This window comes from Aulonocara sp. 'chitande type north' Nkhata Bay, linkage group LG8 (assembly GCF_057382095.1).
Source record: "Aulonocara sp. 'chitande type north' Nkhata Bay isolate Kocher_YH1m ecotype deep benthic linkage group LG8, A_spYH_male_GT1.1, whole genome shotgun sequence".
Taxonomy (NCBI): Eukaryota; Metazoa; Chordata; class Actinopteri; order Cichliformes; family Cichlidae; genus Aulonocara; species Aulonocara sp. 'chitande type north' Nkhata Bay.
In genome coordinates, this window is record NC_141351.1 from 528,229 (window position 1) to 552,540 (window position 24,312).

The window sequence follows — 24,312 nt, forward strand, 5'->3', positions numbered from 1 at the left end:
CACTAAAAAAAGAAAAGAAAACACAAAATTAAATATATCAGCTACATGGTCATCTTACAGAATTTGAAAATATGTGTCATACTGATCATAGAGATTTAAAGTTTTATATTCATTTGACAATTCTGGAAAGCTCTAATTCAAATTCTGTACATCTGACTCTCCAAGCTTGCAATTATAGCTTGATTTAATTCTTCATGATCTGAAGGATTGCCAGAAAGCGATGCTGCGAGAGTTAAATATGAGAGTAATCATCAGCATTAACACTCATGGCAGGGATGTCTTCACTTCTTGCCATGAAACCTCTGCTGTGACTGCTTGTGCCAGGTTTGTCATCACTTCTTGCCATGTAGCCTTCATCACAAATGCTGCTCTCATCACTTACTTGCTTTGCTTTTTACCAACACTCCTGGCAATACAGTTGGTGCCAGTATCATCTTCTTCATCACTGCTAGTGCCAGGGTTATCATGCTTAACATGACTTCTAAACATTTTAGTGACTTGGCTGCTCATGTCTGTTGAATTTGTTGAGTATCAACTTCAAAACAATCATCATCACTGTCCTTATCAGTTGCACACCTGCTTAATGCTGATTTGGAGCTGATGTGGGAAAGATCTTTGTCCTTATCTGATTCAGTCTTCAACAGGAAAAGGCCAAAAATATACATCAAAAGCAAGAAATTATAGTTTATCTTAAACAAATTAAAATAAGAAATAGCCATCTTGGTTGCTCCCAAACATGTTTTAAATAAATATATCTTATTTTGCTTGAAGACAAATTGTTGACATTTTTTCCCAAATGATGATACTTTTTCGTTTCTTTTAGGAACTTATTAAAAGTGTCCTTACATAGAGGGCTTTGACTTTAAATACCTTTGGGATTAGCATATCAGTTAGCTCGTGACCATCTTGGAGCTTTGGACACACCAGCTTTTTGTCACAAGCCATTAGAAACTCGAGGCTACAAAAAATAATTAGTTGAAATTGGTGTAGTTAGGCAAACAGAAGAGTTAATTTTATATACTGTATTGAATTATATTATATATCATTATATAGTATCTGCCTTGGTGGGGTAATAGTGAGTGGCAGTTTTTTTTTTTTTAAATAAGATTGGAAACTTTGCCATTATAGAAATACAGGGTGGGCCATTTATATGGATACACCGTAATAACATGGGAATGGTTGGTGATATTAAAGTCCTGTTTGTGGCACATTAGTATATGTGAGGGGCAAACTCCTCAAGATGGGTGGTGATGGTCACCACCATGGTGGTGGCCATTTAGAAGTCGGCCATCTTGGATACAACTTTTGTTTTTTCAATAGGAAGAGGGCCATGTGACACATCAAATTTATTGGTAATGTCACAAGAAAAACAATGGTGTGCTTGGTTTCAACATAACTTTATTCTTTCATGAGTTATTTACAAGTTTCTCTTTGTTCACAGCCATTGACATGTTGAAAAGGTTAACACGTGAGGAGCGGATCGAAATTGTGTTGATATCTGGTGAACGCAGTAACCGGGTCATTGCAGCAGATTTCAATGCAAGACACCCTACGAGACCACCCATCTCCCATGCTACAGTTAGCAAACTGCTTGCTAAGTTTCGTGAAACTGGTTCAGTGTTGGATTTGCCAAAATGTGGACGCAAGAAAACTGTCACTAATGAAGAAACATCAGTGGTTGTCCTAGCTTCATTCAGCAAGAGCCCACAAGGTAGCACTCGCCGCATGTCAGTGGAGAGTGGCATTAGTCGAACATCCCTTCGGCGGATATTAGCTACTCACAAATGGCACCCTTACAAACTCCAGCTACTGCAGCATCTCAACGAGGATGACCCAGATCGGTGCGCAGAATTTGGAGAATGGCAAAAAAAGTAGAGTAGCAGAAGATTTTGTTCAGTGATGAGGCAAACTTTTATGTGAATGGTGAAGTTAACAAAAAAAACCCACCACTATTGGTCTGATACTAACCCACATTGGATGGATCCCTTCTAGACTGTTGGAACAACAAAAGTGATGGTTTGGTGTGGTATATGGGGTACAACGATAGTGGGTCCATTCTTCATCAATGGAAACCTCAAGGCCACTGGATATTTGAAATTGCTACGTGATGCAGGAGGGGGAGATACAGGAGAGGTGGAGGAAGATCTCAGCCTGGGTGTTTATTGTCTTATGTAGTCTGGAAGATGAGTGGATGGTGGGGTGGGTGCAGTTTTCTCTGTGATGGGGTTGGGTGGACTGTCCCGGGCTCTGTGGGGCCGGGAGGCGCTGTTGCACTGGGCCCCGGTCTGGATGGGCCTGGGCCCCCTTTCCCTGGCGGGTCGCGGAGTATGGGGGTGCCCACTGGGGTCAGCGGGGGAGCTGGCCCCACGGAGGGGTCACTTGCCCCTCCCTTCCTTCCCTCCCCATCTCCAGCTGCCTCCCCCTTCCCGCTCCACCACAACCACCCACACATGCAGGACCTTGGAGTAGGGGTATGTCACCAGGGTGCAGAGGAGGCTACCCCCCCCCCCCCCCCCCGTCCCCTTCTGGCTGCCTCTGCCTCAACTTTATCCCACAACTTAGACATTCACATTATTCACACTCTCATTACACATACATATAGGATCTTGGGGGTGGGCACGATACACGGAATCCAAAGTACCATCAGGGTGTACACCTCACCCCTGGCGTCGTTGCCCACCTCTCAATTTTAAATACACGTAGACATTGAGGGCCTAGCAGGAGGGACCATGCGCTTACCTGCTGCTCTCTGGCAGGTAGCTCCATGCCCTCCTGGGTTTTAAATGCACCTTAGAACACACATGCATCAACACTACAATGAGCGGGTGGAGGGAGGTTTGGAGTCTTCTCTCACCCCCATTCTCTGCAGCCTGCTGGAGGGGGGCTAGGAGGAGGAGTTGGCCGTCCGACTGCGGTCTGGAGTGTGGGGCCTCCCTGCTGCTGGGAAAAGGGTAACACCACCTGGGTCTGGGTGCAGTTCCCCCCTCCAGGGGCAAGGGTACCTAGACCTGGTTTGTAGAGTACGCTTGGGGAGTGTGATCGTGTGTACAGCGTCTCTTTATGTCTGTCTCCACGTTGGTTGAGTGTGGAGTAAGTGCATATGAGAGCATGAGGGTGGGAATGGATGTTTGTATCTGTGTGTGCCTGTATGTCTGTGTCTATATGTCAGGTTGGGTGTCAGACGCCACCTCTCTGGGGACATCTCAGGCCCTCCAAGGTTTGGAGGCCTCTCTCCCCCTACCACCACTTCCCCTGCCAGTGGCGGACTCCCTCAGACATCGGTGCGTTGGTGGTTCTTTGTGTCCGGGGATAGACGTCCAGGTACACACCGGCTCACTCCTTGGCGACCGCTTATGGAGCCTGGGGCTCGCTCGGGCCACTTCGGAGGTGGGGTGCCCCCGGCCTCTCGGCCTGGGGCTCGGTCACTCAGGCACAGCTGGCTGCCGGCGGAGCTCACGGGCGCGTCACTGCAACCCCCCCTGGCTTCTGCTCCGCGGCTGCTGAGTGAGCCCTCATCTGGGACTCTCCTCAGCTCTTTCTGGGACAGTGGCGCGGCTGCCCCTCTGTTGGTCTTCCTTGGTTTCTTGTGTTCTGGGGGCCTCTGGATGTCTGGAGTTTTGATCTCCTCCATACCTGCTTCATGCCCTGGAGGACGGGGCTGTGGCCCCCCCACACCCTCTAGCAGATCATTACATGTAGGAACCTTTAAAAAAAAAAAACAAGCGCGTCCATGCTCACAGGTGTACACACGGGTGATCACACCCACAAACTACACCCTTTTTGGCTCCTACCTCAAAGCACACTGTGTTCTGTTGATCTTATGTGCTGCACAATAATGTTTAATATTTGGTATTTACTGTCATATTCCCATATATCATTGTGATGTTGTTTATTCTATTACACTTGTTCTCTTCTGCTTGTTTTCTTTTTTCTTTCTCAGCAGGTGATCCAGGTGATTGATATATGCATTTTTTATTTCTTTTTTTTTCTGCCCGTTCTGTTGGTTTTTGTTTTTTGCCCTTCTCCCCCGTCCCTCTTCTCAGCTGTTTCTCTTTCCCTCTTTCTTTCTCCCCTTCTTTCCCCCAGTCAAGTCTGTCCCGTATTCAGTAAGTGAAAATAAAATAAACAATAAAAGGTGAATCAAATGGACCATTATGGCAAGGCTGGGATGGTCAATTTGGTAAAGTAAATCCATTGGGCATCTTTCTTTGCCTTTAGACAACAATTCTGAAGGCAAAAGAGCCAAACGGGACAGGCAAAAAAAAAAAAAAAGAAATTGCTACGTGATGATGTGTTTCCCTCTCAAAACTAACTCGGGATCTCGCAAAAGTTGAATTCCAACAATGGCGGCAGCTACTTAGTTGTAATATTACTCTTTCTGGGTCACAAAATACACTTTTAAGATATTTTGAGGCGTGAATGTAGTTGTGTAAACGTCAGATACCTGCTCGGTTTACAAGACATCACATATTTACAAAAGTGCTCCGACGTTTTTGGAGATCTGACACCCACCATCTCGAAGCTAACGGGAGGTCGAGACCTACTACAGCCGGGAGGAATACCGCTTTCCCGGCACATCGTGCCTCGACCTCCTGGTCGGCTTCGAGCTGGCGGCCTCCGAAGAATGCGGCTAAAACTTTTGCGAGATCCCGAGTTTGTTTTGCAAGATCTCGCAAAAGTCCGTCATAATTTTTTTTTCTCCCATGTCCCCTGCGGGGCTCCGTAGTATATAAAAATTGGTGTATTTCAAAAATAAAAATATGAAGACACTTAAATTAAATTTCCTGTGGTGGGAAACTATTTTGTGCAACTTTTTTGTATTTGCAGTTTTGAGAGATAAGCCTCTTAAATTTCTCTAACTAGAAATATATGTTAAAAAAACAAAAATGATTTTTAATTTTTTTGTAGTTTATTGCACTTTTTTGCAATTTATGTAATTACTATGCACTTAATGCAGACATATTATTAAAATTTGGGCTATAATGGTTGTATTGATGTATATCAACTTGAAATGCTCCCAAAAATGGCACTACAGCATATAAAATATAATATAAGCTCTGGCGGACTTGGTTCTGTGGTAGGTCTTAAAGGGTTAAACAGCTTATGGCTGGGGTGGCTGGAGTCCTTATAACCAATAACCAATCCTATGTGTGCAGAGACTTTTATCTCATAAACTGAAAAACAATGTCAGATTTTGGTGTCATTTGAAACCTTATTATCAGTAGGAATAGACCAGTTTCCTTCATCTTTTTTTTTTACCGATTTATATTATCTTATAAAATAACATGATCGTGGACAAATAACTTAAGAAAGTACCATTCAATATTAGTTTTAATGGATTACATTAGGTTTACACCTAATACATTTGACAGTGTCAGCCCCACAGACAGAAAGAGACAGCACTTATTTCTGAAGAGGGGCTCCAGATACATTTAATTCAAATCTTGTCAGGTGTTTGAAAAGGATTTGCCACAGGCAGTCGCTTCAAACATTTTAAATCCCCATCAGCCACAGAAACATACCTTGGATATCCTATTTCAAATATAGTCACACACAGAAAATCCCATTGAGCTAATATTGCTGCGGCAGATTATTGGTCACAGAGCTGCAGATGAGGAGACTCTTCCTATTTTATTTTCTCTTGCTCTAATTATCATTAATCACTATTAAATGGAACATTACACCCACATTTGCACCACAGTAGCTTTGTTGTGAAGGATCTTGGATTAAAATTGCATCAGAACACCAGTCATGGCTTGTTTTGAAGAAAAATATCAGTGAAGAAAAAAAAAAAGCGAAATTTGGGTTTATGCTCAATTACCATTGCAGTTTATTTTGTATTAGCACAGCAGATTTTATCGGAGATGCTTCTAATTCTGTCACATTAGAAAAAAAAACATGGTGAAAAACGACAGCAAAAAGCCAATGCAGATACAAATCTAGAGTGTGATCAGCATATTTGTACATGGCAGCAAGACTTCTCCATTTGCAGGTTTCTTGATACTATACATTATCCTGTTAATCTGAAGAAGGGTCCAAGGATTAACTGAAGCTGAGATGGGGAGCATCATTTCCAGCCCAGCGCTTAGAAAGCTGTTAGTGCTAAGCACCCTTCTTTCCCGTATCGACTTGCTGTCTCCATATTTCCCTATCCCTGAGGGCACCGAGCCATCATGCCATAAAGAGACTGTCATGACCCCTTGTTGTGAGTAATAGTGACCATTCATACCCTATTCATTCAGTGCAGCTTTCCACCCAGGTTTAACTGACCTAAAAATGGCCAAAGAAGCTGCTAACTCACCAAGTACTTAGAAGAGCTGCATTCAGTGGAAAGTTTTAGTGTGGTTGTTTTTTTTTAAAAGATTTCCCATGGAATCATGTGCAAAATTATTCTTTAATCTTTTGATATATTTCCAGTATTTATCAAACAAGCTATGGTTTGATGTTTGACTTAATGCTGGCCTTGTTTCATTGTTACTGTTGATGTATTAGGTGAATCCCATATTTTTCAGCTTTAAGCCGAAACATTATTTTTTGTTATATGTTTTTGGAAATTTTTGATGGTAATGCTTCTGCAAATGTAAGTCGTAATAATGAAATCTCTTTCTGCCATTCCTGAAATTGATTATTAAGAACTTAGCTCTGAAAAGCTAGCTCTGACAATATACAGTGGGGCAAAAAAGTATTTAGTCAGCCACCGATTGTGCAAGTTCCCCCACTTAAAATGATGACAGAGGTCAGTAATTTGCACCAGAGGTACACTTCAACTGTGAGAGACAGAATGTGAAAAAAAAATCCATGAATTCACATGGTAGGATTTGTAAAGAATTTATTCGTAAATTCGGGTGGAAAATAAGTATTTGGTCACCTCAAACATGGAAAATCTCTGGCTCTCACAGACCTGTAACGTCTTCTGTAAGACGCTTTTCTGTCCCCCACTCGTTACCTGTATGAATGGCACCTGTTTGAACTCATCATCTGTATAAAAGACACCTGTCCACAGCCCCAAACAGTCAGACTCCAAACTCCGCCATGGCCAAGACCAAAGAGCTTTCGAAGGACACCAGGAAAAGTATTGTAGACCTGCACCAGACTGGGAAGAGTGAATCTACAATAGGCAAGCAGCTTGGTGTGAAAAAATCAACTGTGGGAGCAATCATCAGAAAATGGAAGACATACAAGACCACTGATAATCTCCCTCGATCTGGGGCTCCACGCAAGATCTCATCCCGTGGGGTCAAAATGATCATGAGAACGGTGAGCAAAGATCCCAGAACCACACGGGGGGACCTGGTGAATGACCTGCAGAGAGCTGGGACCAAAGTAACAAAGGTCACCATCAGTAACACACTACAACGGCAGGGAATCAAATCCCGCAGTGCCAGACGTGTTCCGCTGCTGAAGCCAGTGCATGTCCAGGCCCGTCTGAAGTTTGCCAGAGAGCACATGGATGATACAGCAGAGGATTGGGAGAATGTCATGTGGTCAGATGAAACCAAAGTAGAACTTTTTGGTATAAACTCAACTCGTCGTGTTTGGAGGAAGAAGAATACTGAGTTGCATCCCAAGAACACCATACCTACTGTGAAGCATGGGGGTGGAAACATCATGCTATGGGGCTGTTTTTCTGCCAAGGGGACAGGACGACTGATCCGTGTTAAGGACAGAATGAATGGGGCCATGTATCGTGAGATTTTGAGCCAAAACCTCCTTCCATCAGTGAGAACTTTGAAGATGAAACGAGGCTGGGTCTTCCAACATGACAATGATCCAAAACACACCGCCCGGGCAACAAAGGAGTGGCTCCGTAAGAAGCATTTGAAAGTCCTGGAGTGGTCTAGCCAGTCTCCAGACCTCAACCCCATAGAAAATCTGTGGCGGGAGTTGAAAGTCCGTGTTGCTCGGCGACAGCCCCAAAACATCACTGCTCTCGAGAAGATCTGCATGGAGGAATGGGCCAAAATACCAGCTACTGTGTGTGCAAACCTGGTAAAGACCTATAGTAAACGTTTGACCTCTGTTATTGCCAACAAAGGTTATGTTACAAAGTATTGAGTTGTATTTTTGTTATTGACCAAATACTTATTTTCCACCCTGATTTACGAATAAATTCTTTACAAATCCTACCATGTGGATTCATGGATTTTTTTTCCACATTCTGTCTCTCACAGTTGAAGTGTACCTCTGGTGCAAATTACTGACCTCTGTCATCATTTTAGGTGGGGGAACTTGCACAATCGGTGGCTGACTAAATACTTTTTTGCCCCACTGTACATTAAATGCTTTGTGTGTTTTTCAGTGTGTGGAAGATATTAAATAGCAGTCCCTTGATGACTAAAATATAATTGTTTGCTACAGATTTCAGTGTTGTTGATAATGGAAAAGAATGGAGGAGAGGCTTGTTGTAGATGTTTGTTGTTGCCTTCAAACATGTAGTTACAGTTGTGAAAGGATGTAAACCTAAAAGTTATTGATGGCTAAACCTAATCAAACAAGGGAAAACAGTTAGTTAAAAAAATGTGAAATGTGTTTTCAGTCATCCAGATCATTGTAGTCTGAGGAGCTTGGAAAGAAAAGCGTCTGGATTTCTTTAAGTTTCCTTGAAGACGTTTCACCTCTCATCCGAGAAGCTACTTCAGTTCGAAGAGCAACTGGTGGAGCACTCTAGGCCATTTGACCTCAGTAAATCACATGATAGGGTGGGGCTAGATTTCACAATGGGTTCACCCAAAACCCTGGCTGATTGTGACGCACATCCATTTTCACACCTTGGCTCGTGTGATTAGGTAGAAGATCAATAGGGTCCATGAGGGTCCATTACCCTCTTGGGGACACTCCCATAGGGTTTAAAAATCTGGGGCTCCCCACCAATTGCTTTTAGGACTGAAGAAGCTTCTCGAATGAGAGCTGAAACATCTTAAAGAAGTCCAGACGCTTTTCTTTCCAAGCACCTTAGAAAGATGGGTTGTGAACTTACCTTACTTGACTTATAGTACTTAGAATGTTCCAATGAAGTTCTTGTGCATTGTAGGCCTTTTCCCACTCAGAACTCTAGTGTTACGGAACTACATAATATTCAGCAGAATGAAACACAGCGTTACCGCTGAATCTAAGTAACATGTTCCTGTTACATTGATAGAGGTGTTGAACTTAATAGTTAGTGTGAATTGTTTGAACAGCCCGAAGCTGCAATAAATGATGAGGTACAGTAGGCTCACACATAAAATTACCTTCTTCTGCTCTTTCTGTAACTATTTCTGTGTCTAATTACGACCTCTATTTTCTCGCTCTTTTTTCCTTCTCTATTTGGCAGACATTCTCACTTTATTATGGCCCACACTGGCCTTTTATTGCCCACCAGCAGCACACTTTGGGCAATTTGTCATTGGGAGAGTGGGGATGAGTTCTTTTGGCTGCCTCTGCCACTCTCACCTAAAAATCTAATCAGATCAGCAAAGGACTCTAATCACTTCCTCTCTTGCCTTGATTGCATTTATAGAAGTTCTGCTGTGCTGCACTCTCCCAATCAAGTATTCCATAATTACTCTCCTCTTATAATTGTTTATTTATATACCCCTGTACAGTATGCTCTTTGCCAGTGAGTGAGGAGAAGTTTATGGAGGTGAGGAGGGAAAGCCTTCGAGAAAAATCTGAAAATTATTGCCAGCCGTTTGTGCTTGAAATAAGTCATTTACCACCTTTGTATTCATGGGGTCATTGTGTATTACCACATATTGAAAAACTATAACGTAAAGGTAATACATTTTTAGGCATTCTGCCAATCTAAGAAGTAAGTGACAGATTTTTTAATACCCAAAAAAGGAGACTTTTTCTCCTGTGCTAATATTTGTCTGCTTGGATAAAATACTATGGGTATAGTTTTTTTATTATTTATGACCCAAATGCTAAGCTAATCAACCATCCACAATGCTATGGGTTAGGAGTAACTGTAACGGAACTGTAACCCCTAAAGCAAAGAAGATATTTTGTGAAAAAATAGTAAATAGTTTTTGATGCGGGCAGCACGGTGGTTAGCACTGTTGCCGCACAGCAAGAAGGTCCTGAGTTCAATTCCACCATCAGGCCGGGGTCTTTCTGTGTGGAGTTTGCATGTTCTCCCCGTGTTTGCGTGGGTTCCCTCCGGGTACTCCGGCTTCCTCCCACCGTCCAAAGACATGCAGCTTGAGGGGATAGGTTAATTGGAAAATCCAAATTGCCATTGTGTGAATGTGCGAGTGAATGTGAGTGCGAATGGTTGTCTGTCCCTGTGTGTTGGCCCTGCGACAGACTGGCGACCTGTCCAGGGTGTACCCCGCCTCTCGCCCTATGACAGCTGGGATAGGCTCCAGCACCCCCCGCGACCCTGAAAAGGATAAGCGGAAGCGAATGGATGGATGGATGGATGGATGGATAGTTTTTGATGCATGAAGGATGATTACATTTTTTGCAATGAATGTGTATAGCTGCCAGAAGTGCAGACTTCTTGCAGTTCCTGAAATGTGCTTCTGCTTGGTAGTCTCGGGAGCTGGAGATCAGTCCGTCAGGATCTCTGCCCCTGGCCGTTGCCCAGCACACACTGCACTCAACTCCTGTGGCACCTCATGCAGGTGGTGTGCCTGTAGAAGGGTGGACCCATAATCCCCTCTTTAGGCTGTGCTGGGGCCCGTGGACATGGCCACAGGGTGTGGCACCGGTAACCCTATCCCTCCACCCCTCCACCACAATAAGTTAGCAATTCACGGAGGGGACAAAGGGTATTGTATTTTATATTGTATCGTATTTGCATAACTGGCAACCTTCCAGTTATGTTGAGCTCCCCAACCCCCTGAACCACGGTCGCCCCACCATGATGCTATTCCCAGATTTCAATGACCTCCCTTAGCTTGCAGACCACGCCAAACTACAAAGATCAGATAAGAAAAGTAGGAAACAAGACACAGGAATGGCACACAAAAGGATCGGAAGGCGTGATTTATAGATAAAAAAAAAAAAATTTTGTTTGTTGCATGGGTTACTTTCCTGTCAACTACAGAAATGTATTTAATTTCCCTGTCCTCTTTTGCTTTCAGTTCATTGTTAAAATCTGATACTTTTAAACCTTTTCTCTAAGAAGTGCCTATTCATGATATATTGTATATCTTTCAAATGCACATAGGTTAGGCATTTTAAATGTAAGAGTTGGAAGTTGAGCGGTTGGGTCTGCCCATGCCAAAACATCAGGCTTAAACTACCGAACAGTTGTTGTGGATGAAGCATCTGTCAGTCAAACATTAACCTCATGCTGGGAGATTGTTTAGCTTTCTCAGCAGGCTGGCCTTGGAGCAAATAATGACAGAACATCCCCGTCTCTTAATGTCCTTCATATTACTTCTGTCCTTATACACATTAAGTATACAAACTATCTGCATGTCAGCTGCTTCCATTTTAATTTACCAGAGATTTGTATTGATTTTCCCTTTTTAATCATCTGATATGCTAGCCATAAAGAAAGATTTAAGTGAATGATTGAGTATCAGTACAAGGCAACTATACATTCTTGACAAAGGTGCTCAAAGGTTTCTATTTTATAGTAACTGTTTCAAGCACCTTCATGATGTTTAAACTAAAACTATCAGACTGATGTTTTTCTTTCTGTAATTCCCTACTTCTCTTCTCTTTATGTTCCAGGTTCAGCTGATCCACTACAATCATGAGCTGTACACAAATTATACAGAAGCTGCAAAAAGCCCCAATGGACTGGTCATAGTGTCTATATTCATGAAGGTAAACCTCATACATATGTTTAATCACTGCGCGAATACAAATGTGTACTTGTATTCACTCACAGAAATGGAATTTTATCTTGACACAGAACAACTTACAGTTACTATGGCGTTCTGACTTATAGCAATAAAATCCAGTAGAATGCAAATTGCTACATTCTGAGTTTTATACATTCATACTGAATCTGGGCATAAACGCCATGTTAATTTTGACCTGGTTTAATCAGTTTTTAAGTATTACAAGCCAGTAACAATATACTTATTCAAGAATAACTTAAAGCAGTTTTCCTACTTTGACAGAATTCCATGACTTCTATGAGTGTGGAACTCACTGTCATGAGTCATGAGTGCTCCCGGAAAATTCCAAAATAAAAAAATTAAATTAATTTTTTTCACCTCAAAGTTCTACACACAATACCATATAATCACAAAGCTAAAAACATTTGTTTGACATTGTTTCAAATGCACAAAAAATAAAACATCTACGTAAGTTCATGTGGGTGGCTGCAGGTCAGGAGGTATAGCAAGTCATCTACTGATTGGAAGGTTGGTGATTAGATTCCTGGCTCCTCCAGTGTGCATGTCAAATATCCTTGGGCAAGATACTAACCCCCAGTTGCTGTCTGATGCTGTCTGATGCATGCATCAGAGTATGAATCTGAATGTGTGTGAATGTTAGGTAGAAAGCATAGGTGTGAATGGGTGAAGGTGGCATGTTGTATAAAGCTTGTTGAGTGCTCCAGGAGAGTAGAAAAGTGCTATATAAGAATCAGTCCATTTACCATTTATTTAAAACCTTTACAATTACACTCATATTTGAGCTCGGGTGCATTCTGTTTGATTGGAGCCCATCTATGGTAAATTTAGTTGACTGGACACGATTTGGCAAGAACTGTCTATATGAGGTCCCACATTTGATAGGATATGTGAGAGAAACAATCCCATGTTTCTCTCACATACACAGCTGGGACGAATAGAAATAATGACACAGAGAAGCAAAACTAAACACACTGAACACAAGAGACTGCCGACACAAAACAGGAAACACTAAGACACAAATTCAACATGTGGCAAGACACATGGCTGGGAGGGAGGAACGCACATGAGAACAGAATTGACTGGAAAGACAGAGGAGGGGGCCAAAAGAGGGAAACACTGACATAATTCAGTGTACATACATGAATACACAAGAGAGGCAGGCAGGGGGAACGTGGAGTGAAACACAAGGAGGAACATGTAAACAGAAAATGGGAAGTGAGGAACAAAACACAAGGGGAACCTCATAAACCTGATAATTAAGGAATTCAATAAATAAGGGATTATAGGAATAATAAACTGAGATCAGCAGAAAAATCCGAAACAATAACATGAATAAATTCAGGACTGTGAAACTTGAATCATAATAACACAAAAACGCTCAATAAAACAAAATAAACTCCAAAAGCTGTGTCCAACACCCAGCAAAACTTTGCTTGACAGTGTGTTTTCATTTTAGTTATGGAGGTCAGAGTAAAGGATGGACTTGAAGCCATTAGCTGAACAAAAATCTGATTTTCATGAGTTCATGTCAGGCAAGGTTAGACAAAAAAATAAATCTTTGATTTTTACCATACCTAGTATTCTAGGAATTATCTCAGTACTAGACAACTGGAGGACAGGCTTTTGAACAGGCATGTAGCCAGAAACTGAGACTTACTATACCAGTAACAGCCTTTTTCCCCAGCCACAAGGAAAGTGAATGTTTGTTTGTTTTGTCTTTAGCAATTTGTGTTTCCAGAGCAATTCATCCAGGTAAGTTTATATGGTACTGTCCTAGCATATTCCTTCATTATTCTTGTTTTGACAATTAGCTGTACACCTACTCTGGATATAAGATAAGATAAGATAAGATAACCTTTATTAGTCCCACACGTGGGAAATTTGTTTTGTCACAGCAGGAAGTGGACAGTGCAAAAGTTATGAGGCAAAAATTAGGATACAATAAGAATAAATACAGTACACAACTGTACAGAATAGAATAAAATAAAATACTATATACAGTAGAATAAAATAAAATAAATATACAATAAGATAAAAATAGAATACAAATACAAATGCTATATACAACTGAGTAAAAATACAACGATGACAGAAAGGATTATTGCACTTAGTGTTATTGCATATGTATGGATGTGTGTGTTTGATCAGTTAAAGTCTTTATTATGGAGTCTGACAGCAGTGGGGAGGAAAGACCTGCGAAATCTCTCCGTCCCACACTGTGGGTGCCGCAGTCTCCCACTGAAGGAGCTGCTCAGTGCTGTCACAGTCTGCTGCATGGGGTGGGAGATGTTGTCCAACAGTGATGACAGCTTAGCCACCATTCTCCTGTCACTCACCACCTCCACTGGGTCCAGAGGACATCCTAGAACAGAGCTGGCTCCGTAATAGCATAAGTGCCTAAATGACTGCAAAGCTGCTGTAAGAAATGTCATCTTACGGCTTAGCTGTTTCTCCAAGCACGCACTGATGAGGACACTTTAAAATGTTTCACAACTGTTTACATACAGAAAATAGTGAGTTGCTTATCAGTTCCACTTTCATCAGCATGCAAATTCAGCAGTGTGTGAGACTGGGCCACAAGATGAAACTCAATATCACAACATGAGTAAGAATATGTGGATGTATGTATACAATAATCAAATAACAAAGGAAGCAAAATCATAGTAAAAATGTGTGGAAAATGCAAACTAAAAACAAACAAACATCGGGGGTTTCAGTAGCCTATCCTCATTTTCATATACTTCTTAAGCAAAAAGAAAATCACAAGGTTATGTCTTTGTTTTAAATAAGAGCTATACATGGAATCCATTACCTAACCCAGTAGTAAAACTCACAGGGGTCAAACTGGCCCAGCAGTGTTTCCGTCTATTGTGGATCCACAGAATTAACAACTTGGCTCAGAAACTGATTGTCTCCTTCTTCCACTCTTCTACTGAGTGTGCGTCGACCTAAAGCATGTCTGCATGGTTTGCCATCTGCTTCTCAGCAGAGTGAAGTGCACTCATAAGGGCCATTTCCACTGCCCAGAAAATTATCCATTACCCACTTGCCTCCCATGAAGACATTTACAACTCCTGCTACCTCAACAGAGGCAGACTTCAGTTCAAGTTCTGCTGTCATTAGAGCACAGTGTTTGAGGCTTTTTTAATAGTCTCCTAAAAAGGTGATAGATTAAAAAAATACACTCTCATTATACTTGGAAGTACTGTCCCAAATAGATTAAATTTCGTTTAATCATACAAGAGCAGAGCTCTCAACTCATTATGTGACCATTTAACCTCACTCTTTTGACCCTCTTTTTTCCTTTTCTCTTTTTTCTAGATTGCTGAGACCTCGAACTCATTCCTGAATCGAATGCTGAACAGAGACACCATCACAAGAATAACATATAAAAGTAGGTGGTTGTGTGTAATAAGTTGTTAAAGCACCAATCATAAATTGGCCAAGCAGCATGCTCTGCATAGTGCTCCAAGTGGATCACAGTTCATGTGGTTTGCATGGTTGGGTTGGATAGAACCTGTCCAGTGTCATCATCCTCAGCACAGAGGGGAGCCCTCAGGACTGTGTTCTGAACCCTCTACTTTTCACCCTGTTGATACGTAACTGCATCCCCAGGGTTGCTACCCATCACATCGTGAAGTTTGTGGATGACACAGTACATGGTGGGCTGGTCAGAATCAACAACCTGAATATCGATAAAGCTCGGGAGGTCATTGTCAACATCAGAACCAACCCAGCCACGTCCCACTTCTCATCAACAACACAGCTGTGGAGGTGGTCAGTAGCACCTAGTTACTGGGGCTGTACATCACGGATAACCTCATGTGGTCTGTGAACACCATGTCACTGGGGGTGGGGGTGTTGTTGGGTGGCAGAGGTGGATCTTTTGGGTCCACTAGGAGGAGCAGCAAAAAAGCATGGATTTTAACAGCTGTCAAAACTCTGTCAGATATGCTGTTTCGCACACACTGACTCACAGAAACACACATACAGATGCTGTCACACACCACCCACTCATACCCATGAGTCCTTAGGCATATCCCTCTCACAGCCAATAATGCTACCAGCCCAGCGTTTTTCTGTTTTTCTTCCCAAAAGCACAGATTTACACTCAGGTGTATATGAAGATACATATACATTAAAAATCCACACCATCAAATATCAGTGTAGGTGGAGTGGCCTAAAGTGCTTTTTATTTTTTCACAGCTCCTATTCCTTTGATGCATCAGTTAGTATTTAGTAGTGATGCAGCTGATTCAACATTAAAGCTGCAGCAGCCCACCACTGTGACCTCAGCACAATCAGTAGCCCATTTGTCATGAGAGGACTAGTAGACAGCAAGTTATAGCGAATGGAGGGGGAGAAAGAGAGGAAGAGGAAGTTGTAGTCTGTCCAATTAGCATCCTGACAGTGGAGACAGTTTGAATAAAAGAGGTTTTGTGTTGCCACACCAACAAGCTGTCATTCACAGAACAGCAAATGAAAGAAGTGAGAAAAAATGAAAGAGTTGTAATGATAACCAGACTCCGTATGAGAAGTGACTCAAATTACAGCTTATTTGTTACACCAGTGTATTTCACTGTTTACTACTCAATTGGAGTACACAGATTTATGCCATCCACTGTATTTGTTCTACAATTGCAGTTGAGTTAGAGTACCCTAGTAAGTTTCTGTATGAATGAAAATATCAGCTCAGCAATTTATGTTAAATACTGAATTTTATAACCATCCATCCATCCATCTTCATCCGCTTTATCCGGGGCCGGGTCGCGGGGGCAGCAGCCTAAGCAAAGAGGCCCAGACCTCCCTCTCCCCAGCCACCTCCTCCAGCTTATCCGGGGGAATACCAAGGCGTTCCCAGGCCAGCCGAGAGATATAATCTCTCCAGCGTGTCCTGGGTCTGCCCCGGGGCCTCCTCCCGGTGGGACATGCCTGGAACACCTCACCCAGGAGGCACCCAGGGGGCATCCTTGTCAGATGCCCGAACCACCTCAGCTGGCTCCTTTCGATGTGGAGCAGCAGCTGCTCTACTCTGAGCCCCTCCCGGATGGCCGAACTTCTCACCCTATCTCTAAGGGAGAGGCCAGCCACCCTTCGGAGGAAGCTCATTTCTGCCGCTTGTATCCGCGATCTCGTTCTTTCGGTCACTACCCACAGCTCGTGGCCATAGGTGAGGGTAGGGACGTAGATCGACCGGTAAATTGAGAGCTTCGCTTTTACACTCAGCTCCCTCTTCACCACGACGGACCGGTGCAGCGTCTGCATTACTGCAGCTGCAGCCCCGATCTGTCTGTCGATCTCCGGCTCCTTTCTCCCATCACTCGCGAACAAGACCCCGAGATACTTGAACTCCTCCACTTGGGGCAGGAACTCATCCCCGACCCGGAGTGGGCACTCCACCCTTTTCCGGCTGAGAAACCAGTTTCATTAAAATCATACACTGACTCATTTTTAGAGCTATGGCCAAAACAAAACAACCTGCAAGCTTTAATAAAAACTGAAGCAAATGCAGATGTGCCATAAACCTACATAATGACCAACATGTGGCTAATCCTCTAGTTGCAAAAAGTCTTCAGGCTGTATAGAAGCATATGGGAAACTCAGTAGAAACTTTAGTTTGAATCACTAATGTTAGGTCATACTAAATACATTTTGTGAATTATAGTCCCTGTTAGAGTAAGGAAATGCTCACTGACTAATAATCTGTCAATCACAAGTTTTTTGCCAACTTGGAGGACTGGATTTAGATTCCAAACATCAAGAAGAAAAATGTGGAGCTCAAAGATTTCATTAAGCATTAACCAATTAGCGATGTCACAGTGACTATGTGCATCCTTTATATACAGTCACATTTACGTTGCATGGTACTCTAACAATTGTGCTGTATGAATCAGTCTCCATAAAGATATACACCAGAGAGTTGTGCATGTCTCTAAATAATGGAGTGCTGCTTCTCCTTGGTCAGGTTGGTTGAATTTGGTGCCAGTGTCCAACTCCCAGATCTGATTACTTTCTGAATATCTAAAAACATTTGGACAATGATTTAGCTCTCACATATCTTTCCCTTATAATACTACCACTTATTTAAAGTCAAACAAAAAACACGTGACTGAAAACTTTCAGCACTGATTACAGAATTACAGCCATTTTTTGACATAGTTCCCCATTTTTAAAGACTCAAAAATAATTGGACAAACTAGCATAACTGCAAATAAAATGATTGCTTTACTGCTTGGAAGAAAATCACAGTATATGATAATCTTTTAGTAATTTGTTTACAAATCCATTAATTTTTACATGTGGAATACAATTTTTGTACAACTACATTTCCAGTGTCTTCCGATGAAACATTAGAGATCTCATTTTGTTTCGGTTTTCTGCCTTTTTACCCTGCAGATGATGCATATCTACTGAATGGCCTGAACATAGAGGAGATTTATCCAGAAACAAGTAGTTTTATCACATATGATGGATCGATGACCATCCCTCCATGTTTTGAGACTGCCACGTGGATCTTGATGAACAAGCCAGTGTATCTCACACGGATGCAGGTGAGCCTCATCCACCAGCACAGACCTGAAACAAAGCTCCCAGAATACACTGGGGCTTACCTGTCTCAGATCAGGATTCTCTCTCAAAAAATTACTCTGTGAAATATGTCTACTCACATTGAGGCTTTTCCTCCAAAATCTCTCCTCCTGTGTGTAATCTTCTACTCAGACCTTGCTGGAAATTAATGCAGTGAATAAAAAAGGCTGGCTCACATTTCCATGATACTTTAGCCAATTTTGCTTCTCTTCCCTCCCCCTCTTTCTCACTCTCTCTCTCTCTGTCTTGATGTTAGATGCACTCCTTGCGGCTGCTGAGCCAGAACCAGCCCTCTCAGATCTTTCTAAGCATGAGTGACAACGTTCGTCCTGTGCAGCCTCTAAACAACCGCTGCATCCGCACCAATATTAACTTCAGCATGCAGGGCAAAGACTGCCCAAACAACAGGGCCCAGAAGCTCCAGTACCGAGGTAAAAACTACTTCTACAAATGGCTGGTTTGGGTAACTTTCTCAGTGTCTGACATTTAAACAATATTTACTTACAGATATTGTGATATCTGTCCTTTCATAAGATCGCACAATTTGGTTATAACATTTGTTTTTGTGCACACAACAGAGCAATTATACAAAAACAAATATATAAAATAGGCAAGTCATATTTCTGTAAAAAAAACAAATCTTTTGAACCCGAAAAAAATACAAAGATGCTGCCGTTATTTTTCTTAGTGGTCATACTAGACTGCTCCTTTACTGAATGTGCTACACTAGGCAACTACTAACAAAAAATGCTAGGAAAGCTTTAAGAAATGTACATTATATGAACAAAAGTACAGAATCTTTTACACTTGACACCTATAGAAGCTAAAAACAACAACAAGCACATCAAAAACATAGTTTTGTTGTACATGTACAATCACAAGAAATGACTATTCTATTCTTATGTTGTATTAAATTGTTTTCAAAATGGCAACAGAGTTTCAAAGTATTTCTCAATTCTGGGCTTACACATTACCAGCCTGGAACTAGGTCCAGATTACAGCAATTATCTTAGTGAATAAACCATTCATTTTGATAAAATGATCCCCACAAATAAGAAATGAGATCATCTTCTTCTTTCAGCTGATTGCACAGGTCATCACAGTGGACTCACAACACAAGCATTCTCTTCTGAAACACTGACTCTCCTTCACTACGTCTATGAATCTTATCTGTCATCATCCTCTTTTCCTCCTTCCTGCCAGCAGCATATTAAACATCTTTTGCCCAGCACATCCACAATCCATCCACTGCACATATAGACTATCTCAGCCTTTCCTCCTTAACTTTGTCTCCAAAACGCTGAACGTTGCCCCTCCGACATGCCTGATTCTAATCAGTCCTTTCTGGTCAATCACAATCAAAATCTTAACTCTACCACCTCCAGCTTTGATTCCTGCCTTTTTGTTACTGCCACAGCTGCCAAACTAGAACATGATAGCAGGTCTCACTACCATCTTGTAAAGCTTCCCTATCATTTTTGTTGCTATCTTCCTGTCACAAATCACCCGTGACACTCATCTCCGCCCACCCGCTCTCTTTTTCACCTCTCTTGTGTATTGTCTGTTGCTTTGTATAACTGACCTCCTTGCAATTTTGCAACTGTCTCCCTCTCATTTACACACATGTATTCCTTCTTGCTTCTCCAGGCTTTAATTCTTTTTCTCTCCAGGCTCTCTCCCACCTGCTGCCTACTCTCACTACAGATCACAATGTTTTCTGCAAACATTATAGTCCATGGAGACTCTTGCTTGCCTGCTTCACCTCATCTGTCAATCTGTCCATCACCACTGCAAATAGGAAGGGCTCAGAGCTGATCTCTCATGTAATCCCACCCCACCTTGAATCCATCTGTCACTCCTACCCCACATTTCACTGCTTTCTCACTGTCCTCATAGATGCCCTGCACCACCCTCATGTACTTTTACGCTTTTTATCAACTTGTTCTGACTTTGTCTGCAGTTTTCCATCAACACTCTCAAAGCAAAAATTGCACCTGTAGTGCTCTTTCTCAGCATGAAGCCACTACTGCTCACTAATTGTCACTTCCCTCTTTAACATTCAACAACTATTTCCCATATCTCTATAGTATGGCTTATCATCTTTATCCTCCTGTAGTTATAAGATGATCTCCATGTAACCTCTGTTCTTGAAAATCAGTACCAGTAGACTTCGTCTCCACTCCTCAGGTCAGAGGAATGGTTCAGATGACATCTCCTTACCACCTTGGTAAGGTGGTCTTTCCATTTGTTAGTACATTTCCAATTGTATTCTAAGCACTCTAACCTGCAGCACATCCTTTTCAGCTTAATCTCTTACTAATTGAAACAGACCATTTTCTCCTACCTAGTGTCCAGCTTCTAGACATCTCCATATGAGAACTTTTCTTTGCCATACACCGGACAAAAAATCTTGGCATTGCACTTCATCTGTACTTTTCCAGCATTCTGGTAATTCTTCCCTACCACCCAGAGGCTGTCTTGACTCCCCTCTAAATTCTCTGCAACATTCTTCCTTTTTCAACTTCCAACATTTAAGCATTGGCTCCGCCTTCACTCACTCCTTCTTGATTTCCAGAGTCATCCTAGAGACTACTGTCCATTGCTGCCTTGCTACATTTCCCTCGTCAACGCCATGCAGTCTGTCTCTTTGAGACTGAACCTTCTCTATAGGATGTACCTGATCTGTGTACACCTTCCTCTGCTGTTATATGTCACCTTATGCTCCTCCCTCTTCTTGAAATATGTGTTCATAGGTCTTTCCATAATTATCATCATCTCTGTTCCTTTCACTTATGTATCCATAAGTGGAGGCTGAATCCTGGTTTACCATAGCTCTCAGGAGCATAGGGAGGGTTTGTCGTCTGTATCTAGTCTCTCATTGGTTCTCTGTTCAGCTATTTGACATTCCCTTGCCTTCCTCTTAAAAGATGAAATTATTATTCTAGGGAGCAGTTGTGGGGAGAGATTTCAGAAATTCACCCACCTTAGAGTCTCCTGAGCATCAAACAAAAAGCACTCTCTGTTGCGAAAACACCAATGTAGACCTGCTTCTTTTAATTGTTCTGAGAATTGAGGACCTTCAGGATGAAGTAGGGTGGGGATGTCTCATTAAAAGGGGAAATGTATCTGCTTTCTTACAGAAACATGACCCCACATTCTTGTCACACAATGTCAAACACTGTCTTTCTGTTTAATGGTGCCAACACGCACACAAGGTGTCCTTTCCTGTCAGTAGTGCATTGCACTACTTCTTAAAGATTCTCTTTTAAGGAGCGAAAGCTTTAAGGAAGTTGGAAGGATGCTGGTGGAGTCTGGAGTTCATGAGTCTGTGGTTTGTGTCCAGGTTTGGATTTGAGTTTTGTGATGATTTACAATGTTTACACTTTCTTACTTTTTCTTTCAATTACTTACATTAGTAAGTTCCAAGTGCAAAAACAACTTGTGTATGTTTAGACACTGAAAACCAATTTGTTACATTTAGGTACTGATAACTGTGTTTCCACAAGCCCCGCTGGTTTAGAGACTTATTCATTATGAAGAAAACAAGACAGTCAGCGATCCATCGATTTGCTTTGCAAGGGAGGCCTCGTCGGTGTCTACCACAAAATGACCCCAACGACGGGCTCCGCTTGCTGCCTTTTATTGGGAAAACAGTTCACACAATACATATCACAGCAAAAGCACCGCCCACGTAAAACCCCCAAATGGTTACAAAGGCAAGGCACTGTGTGTATATGTGTGCGTGTGTGTGTGGGAATGTGTGTCTTCCTGAACACAACTGTTTCTACAACATCCTGGTCATAAAGAGGGTAGTCTCCCCCACACCCAATGTATGGTTCACCATAGATAACACAGTGAAGCCATACAAAGGGCAGGAAGCTTACCAAACATCAAACAGAATCTTCACAAGGGATGTGTAATAATCCTCCCCCAGCACAGAGTGGCTGGAGAGGTGGTCAGGGACAAAGGAATGTCTTGATCCTATAGATTGAACTAAGACCTTACAAATTTAAGAAGCATAATGACAAACATTCAACAATTAGACCTAACAATAACTACTTTGTCAGTCTTAGATACTAAAACCTACTTGAACTGCTCAGCTTAGGCTTAAGAAAACAATTAGGCTTTGGTCTCAAATACACCTTCTTGCAACATTCTTGAAACCATGTGGTCCTTCAAAAATGTTTATGAAAAATCTGTAAATCTTTCCATAAACATACACAGATAAACATAAATTATCTATCAAGATGCATTAATACAAAGATTCATAACCTATCTATTAATTGAGCTAAACAGATCAAAGCCGATCATGATAACAGACTGTAGCAAATTCCTCCTGCCTACATCTACACACATTTATGGCATTCACTTAAGGCCATTTTAAACTGTAATCCTGGCTAAAAATGAAAAATGGTGCGGGGTGGATGATGTCAGAGAACAGCTGAACCGTGAAGAGCGCTGCATATATATATATAACTGTGTTCATATATAATTATATATAATTGTATGTCCACTCCTGTCCCACTTCTCTCTTCCAGTGAACGAGTGGTTGCTGAAGTAGCCTTCTCAGATGAACGTGAAGACGAGACAGAGATGGAGTTCAGGATGAGGGGAGAGAAATAGAAAAAGAAGTGAGGCAGGGAAGAATGAAGAAGAAAACTGGTCTCGAGGCTGTATCTCATCTAAGACTTTTTCATGGCATTGTATAAAGACAAATAACACCAGACATTATTTAAATGAAGGAACTTTGCATTGCAAGGAAAGAGACTCTTCTTTTCATACAGTGAGAACTGTTTGAACCTTTGATCAAACACATGCTAACAGGTCCTTTCCCCCACTGAACAATTATATCTATATGAACATTTTGATATCAATACTTTTTGGGAGAAAACAAAAAATAGACAACCTAAAAAAAACACGAAGCATTTATTTGGTAGCCAGTCAACCACTATGACAACCTTAGGGACCTTTGTAGATAAAAGATGTTGCTATCAGTAAGAAATTCCTAGAACTAAGTCATTGCCTTTCCCCTGCTCAACAATATGGAGCCATCAGGAAGACTCACGTGGACGTTTCATTTCAGTCACCAACAGGGCATGCAATCAGCAAAACCAACAGAGAGGGAACACAGCCTTACCTTGTCATTTTCGAAAACTAGAGTAATGCCATGGGACAACTTCCAAAGCTTTCATATGGTCTCAAAGCAACTGGTGTCTTGGCCTCATATGTACATATTATAATTATCAATACAAAAGAAAAATGAATGTGTAAAGAAAAAAATAATGAAATAACATTCAAAAAATATATTAAGAAGATATTAAAAAGACAAAAAGTTAAGAATTTTAAAAAGCTTGGCGCACTTTGAATTCTGCAGCAGTTCTCAGTCTGAGCTGATGCCTTTTATTTCTGTTTTATTTGTTTACAATGGTCATACACTGTGTTTGATGTTATCAGCCCAATAAATGTGTCTGGAAAGTTAACTTTGGAACATGTTTCACTATCTGAGGATTTTACTTGTTATATCTCCACCTGTTTGTACTGTTTCACATTAAATATGTTCATGTTACAGTATTCCCCTTTAGAGGCTTGCTCAATAACTCTGGCCACACCGAAATGGATGCACCGAAATGCTTGCAGGTAGGCTTCAGAATCTCAGAATGGGCAGCTTGGAATTGCTGGTTAGGATACAGATCAAACTCAGGTAGCACTGTCAGGGTTACTGTGATCTGTAGTACTCTTTTAGATCACATCAGTTGACATCAGAGGACATGAAAAGAGGAACCTCACATGTTAGGAAATGCAGATCTAGCAGATTGATGCCTGCTTTACAGTAATGGTGTCTCCATGGGTTGCTGAAGAAAAATTTTGTGAAGAACTCAATGGTGGAAAATGTCTGGCTCCGGGAGAAACAGACCATCAGCAT

The 24,312-nt window shown here is 41.8% G+C and overlaps 1 protein-coding gene across 1 annotated transcript in view; it reads left to right on the top strand.

Annotated features, from left to right (window-relative positions):
- Nucleotides 1-23,869, top strand: part of ca10a (carbonic anhydrase 10 (inactive)a) — a 322,758-nt gene extending 298,889 nt beyond the window's left edge. Inside the window, exons 5-9 of the mRNA XM_086304920.1 lie at nt 11,668-11,763; nt 15,123-15,195; nt 18,198-18,352; nt 18,646-18,820; nt 22,928-23,869. Coding sequence (XP_086161046.1) covers nt 11,668-11,763; nt 15,123-15,195; nt 18,198-18,352; nt 18,646-18,820; nt 22,928-22,950 — 522 coding nt within the window. The 3' untranslated portion in view covers nt 22,951-23,869. The remainder of the gene's footprint in view (nt 1-11,667; nt 11,764-15,122; nt 15,196-18,197; nt 18,353-18,645; nt 18,821-22,927) is intronic.
- The last annotated feature ends 443 nt before the right edge of the window (nt 23,870-24,312 follow it).